The sequence below is a fragment of the Camponotus vicinus genome, unplaced genomic scaffold (genome assembly GCF_025532165.1).
Source record: "Camponotus vicinus isolate PSW18456_S1 unplaced genomic scaffold, iyCamVici1.0 SCAF_7, whole genome shotgun sequence".
NCBI lineage: Eukaryota > Metazoa > Arthropoda > Insecta > Hymenoptera > Formicidae > Camponotus > Camponotus vicinus.
The window spans coordinates 19,229,445-19,233,476 of record NW_028141979.1 but is presented as its reverse complement, the minus strand read 5'-3'; the positions used below and the strand labels follow the sequence as shown (position 1 = coordinate 19,233,476).

Genomic DNA, 4,032 nt, shown 5'->3' with positions numbered 1-4,032 from the left:
CTGCGGGTATATCTTTTCGTCCGGCGTGTGATTTGAGTCATGAGGATATTTGAAGACTCGTGAGTTCGTTAGCACAGAGCGCCGGTGGTCTCGATATCGCTGACCAATTTAACATACGAGTTTATAATGTCTCAATGCCTTCAGGTCGCGGTCGCGTTGCGTTAACACGCGGGAATGTCGCGAAACGTTCAATAGTCGAAATTAATAATTCGGATAACCCCCCCTGTGCTTCCTTCGCACCCTCGTAGTAGCTCAAACTTATAGCGAACGCGGTAATATCCGTATAGGTGAGCTGCATGAGAAATGGAACGCGATAAGATATCCGCATTCTTCGTTACAACGCGAATGTGCGTTGCAATTAACGAGAAATGCCGGTGTCGTAATATCGGAAGAGGGTTGCGGGGTTCGCGAAATCGAACGTTTCCAACGTTATTCCGCCGCCGACAATATTGCGATTGTTATATATAATTTTAATACTTTTGGTCGCGGCGAAAAACCGTTGTATGACGGAACCGAAATACTCGCTTCTCTCGGACGCGAGTCCTCACGGCGATTAAATATTTTGTATTACGAGGATTCGCATCATTATAATCCTATTTTAAATTTAAAAGCCGCCGCTGGTACTCGTGATTATTGTGTAGCGTATAATGTAGGCTTTCGAAATGATAGGCCTAATAGTCACCGGTGTTTAAATAAATGCCCGCGATGTTTAGCCGTATCGCCGTGCGATTCCACTTACGCCGAAATAAAATGCGACGCGTGCAATCGGTTATTTTACGGTGCAAGGTGTTTCAGTTACGGTGCAGGGGAGCGTCATCGTAGCGAGAAATCGTACGACGGTAAAACACGCGCTAATGTTTGTAGCATCGTGCGATTTTGCGATAGTTGCGGTCGTATCGTTAAATCGAATTTAAAATACGAATGCGGCGTTTTTTATTGCAAATTATGCCGTTCACAACAACCGCGCAATCATATGTTTTATATGCAACCTCTTCGTCAACATGGCGATATTTCCTCTGCCGGGCCATCTTCGTCAACGATGGTACCGGATGAGATAGATATATCTAGCGCGAGAGAAGAAGCACGGAACATATGTGATAACGCAGAAAAGAACGAACGTGCATATGAACGCGGAAAGGGACGTTTGGCATTCATATTTTACGATTTTGAAATGCGACAAGACGAGACGGTCGAAGGAACGGGAAATATAAAAAAACATTCCGACATTATGCATCACGCAACAGATTTGCGAAGCATGCGCGGGGGAAAATAACATGTCCGTGTGGTGTCGTTGGTGCGGAGTGCGAGAGTTCGTATTTCAACACGATCCGGTTAAACAGTTTGTAGATTTCGTTACGCGTCCAATAAAATATTTTAAACAAATAATTTGTATAGCGCATAATGCGAAAGCGTTCGACGCGCAATTTATTTTGAAATATATTGGAAAATTGCAGAGATATTGAACTGAAAGTAATTTTAAACAGCACAAAAATTATTCTATTAACCGCGGGACATACAAAATTCATCGATAGCGTTAATTATATGCCGATGCGCTTATCCGAATTACCTATAGCTTTCGGGCTAAAGGAAACTGAGGATAAAGGCATTTTTCCGCATTTATTTAATACTATCGAAAATCAAACGTACGTCGGACCGTTACCAGATGTACAATATTATTCTCCGGATAGCATGAAATCGCAAGAGCGCGAACGCTTTCTCACATGGCATACCGAAATGAAGGAAAAAAATACCGTGTGCGATTTCCAACGCGATATAGTGCGTTACTGTCGTAACGATGTTGATATTCTTCGACAAGCGTGCGTAGCGTTTAGAAAAATTTTCCTAGATCGCAGAAATGTATGTCCGTTCGAGGAATGTACAACTATTGCTTCGACTTGCATGACGGTTTTCCGAAAAAACTGTTTGCAAGCCGATACGATAGGCATCATTCCTACGGGGGGATACAGATGCGCGAGCAATCATTCGCGTAAAGCCTTACAATGGCTGATATGGATGGAGCGCGAACTCGACCGTCATAAATCATGCGGGGCGTGCGCGGGAATATCGCACGATCGAGAATATGCTCGTCGACAGTTACTTTGAAACGTCTGTTGCGGGAAGGACGCAGTGTCACGTGTTGCAATTTCACGGTTGCTTTTGGCACGGATGTCCGTCTTGTTTCCCTGTAAATCGTGATAAAGCGCTTTCGTCGGGGGAGGATTGCGGAGATACATTAAATTCGCGAAATGAACGAACTCTCGGTTTCATGGCGACTTCGTCAGCGGGGATACATAGTGTCGGAAAAGTGAGAGTGCGCCTTCGACCAAGAAATGCGCGACAATCGCGTAATGTATGATTTTCTCGCGAACCATCCGATGGTAGAAACTCCACCGCTCGATCCTCGCGACGCGTTTTTCGGTGGTTGGCTTACGGGAAATTTCGCAACTCAATATGAAGTCACGGGTATGGAGAAAATACGTTACGTCGACGTATGCTCTTTATACCCGTTTGTATTGAAGACGGACGCTTTTCCGATCGGCCATCCGGAAAACGTCGGCGATGAATGTAGCGCGTTAGTCGGAAGGTCGCCGAATTATAATTTCGACTTGGTCGAAGGCCTCATACGTTGTAGAGTACTCCCTCTTCGTGATTTATTTCACCCCATACTTCCGCATCGCGTGCGAGGAAAATTACTCTTCGCGTTATGTCGTAGTTGCTGCGAAACATTTTCTCAGACACCGTGCACCCATAAATGATAGCGAGCGTGAATTCGAGGGTACCTGGGTAACCTGCGAATTACGCAAGGCCGTCGAGAAAGGTTATCTCGTAACGTCAATAAGCGAAATTTGGCAATATGAAGTTAGCCAATACGATCGTACGTCGCGGCAGGATGGCTTGTTCGCCGATTATATTAATACGTTTTTACAGCTTAAACAGGAAGCCAGTGGTTGGCCGAGCAAATGCGGGAAGAACGACGATGAGGCAAAAGAGCGATACTTGAGGGAATATGAAAAAACCGAGGGTATCGCTCTTGATAAACGAAACATCGCGCGGAATCCCGGTTTACGCTCGGTTGCGAAACTGTGCTTAAATTCATTCTGGGGAAAATTCGGCCAACGATCCAATTTGCCGACTATCGAAATCGTAAAAACACAACAACGTTTCGCGACATTATTAACGAGCGTCGAATACAAGATAACCGATATATTACCCGTGAATGACGAGGTAATGTATGTTTCGTGGCGACTGCGACAAGAGGCTCTCGTTCCCTCGCCGATAACAAATGTCGTGATAGCCGCGTATACGACTGCACTAGCGCGTTTAAAATTGTACGAGTACCTAGAACGTTTATATCGTCGTGTATTATATTACGATACGGATTCGTGTATTTTTATAAGCACCGGTGATTCGAACGAATACGAGCCGCTTACGGGAAATTTTCTAGGCGACATGACGGATGAACTCGAAAGCTACGGCCGTGGTAGTTATATCGAGGCGTTCGTGTACGGGGGGCTCGAAATTTTACGCCTACATCGTGCGAACACCGGAGGGTAATACTCACGAAACTTGTAAAGTTAAGGGTATTACTCTCAATTACGAGAACTCGCGGCGTATTAATTTTAATACTATAAAAAAGCTACTATTAGCGAGAGAAAAAGAAACACAAGAAAACGAAGAAGAAAATAGCAAAACTTCGATAAATCTACGCTTTAATGCGATTCGACGTACGGCGTTTCATGAAATTGTTAAGCGAAGTGAAACAAAAATATGTGCGCCGGTATTAGTAAAACGTAGATTTATCAATAACAGATATTCGCTTCCATACGGATATGCGACGGTATAACAATATTCTTATTTCTTGTGCGTCTTTTTCTTTTTTAAATAAAAATCGCTCATTTTCCGATTTTATTTTAAAAAATAGAATTGTGAATATTGTAAGTAGCATAAGAAAAAAATTGTAAAATTTATAACAATATAAATATAATTGTACTTTATATATATTTTTGTATATTAATAAGCAAAAAATTTTAT

At 43.1% G+C, this 4,032-nt stretch overlaps 1 protein-coding gene across 1 annotated transcript; it reads left to right on the top strand.

The window, feature by feature from the left end:
• Window positions 1-2,375: 2,375 nt before the first annotated feature.
• On the top strand, window positions 2,376-3,555 carry LOC145974360 (uncharacterized). Its single transcript, XM_083104146.1, has 2 exons — window positions 2,376-2,628; window positions 2,714-3,555. Exons 1-2 carry the CDS (start codon window positions 2,376-2,378, stop codon window positions 3,553-3,555), a joined length of 1,095 nt encoding a protein of 364 aa, XP_082960272.1.
• The last annotated feature ends 477 nt before the right edge of the window (window positions 3,556-4,032 follow it).

What these genes read in the sequence shown, in the direction of transcription:
- LOC145974360 (XM_083104146.1), top strand. Translation starts at nt 2,376, where the DNA reads ATGGTAGAAACTCCACCGCTCGATCCTCGCGACGCGTTTTTCGGTGGT. An exon ending in GGTCGAAGGCCTCATACGTT is followed by an intron (nt 2,629 to 2,713) that starts GTAGAGTACTCC and finishes GTTATGTCGTAG; the next exon opens with TTGCTGCGAAACATTTTCTC.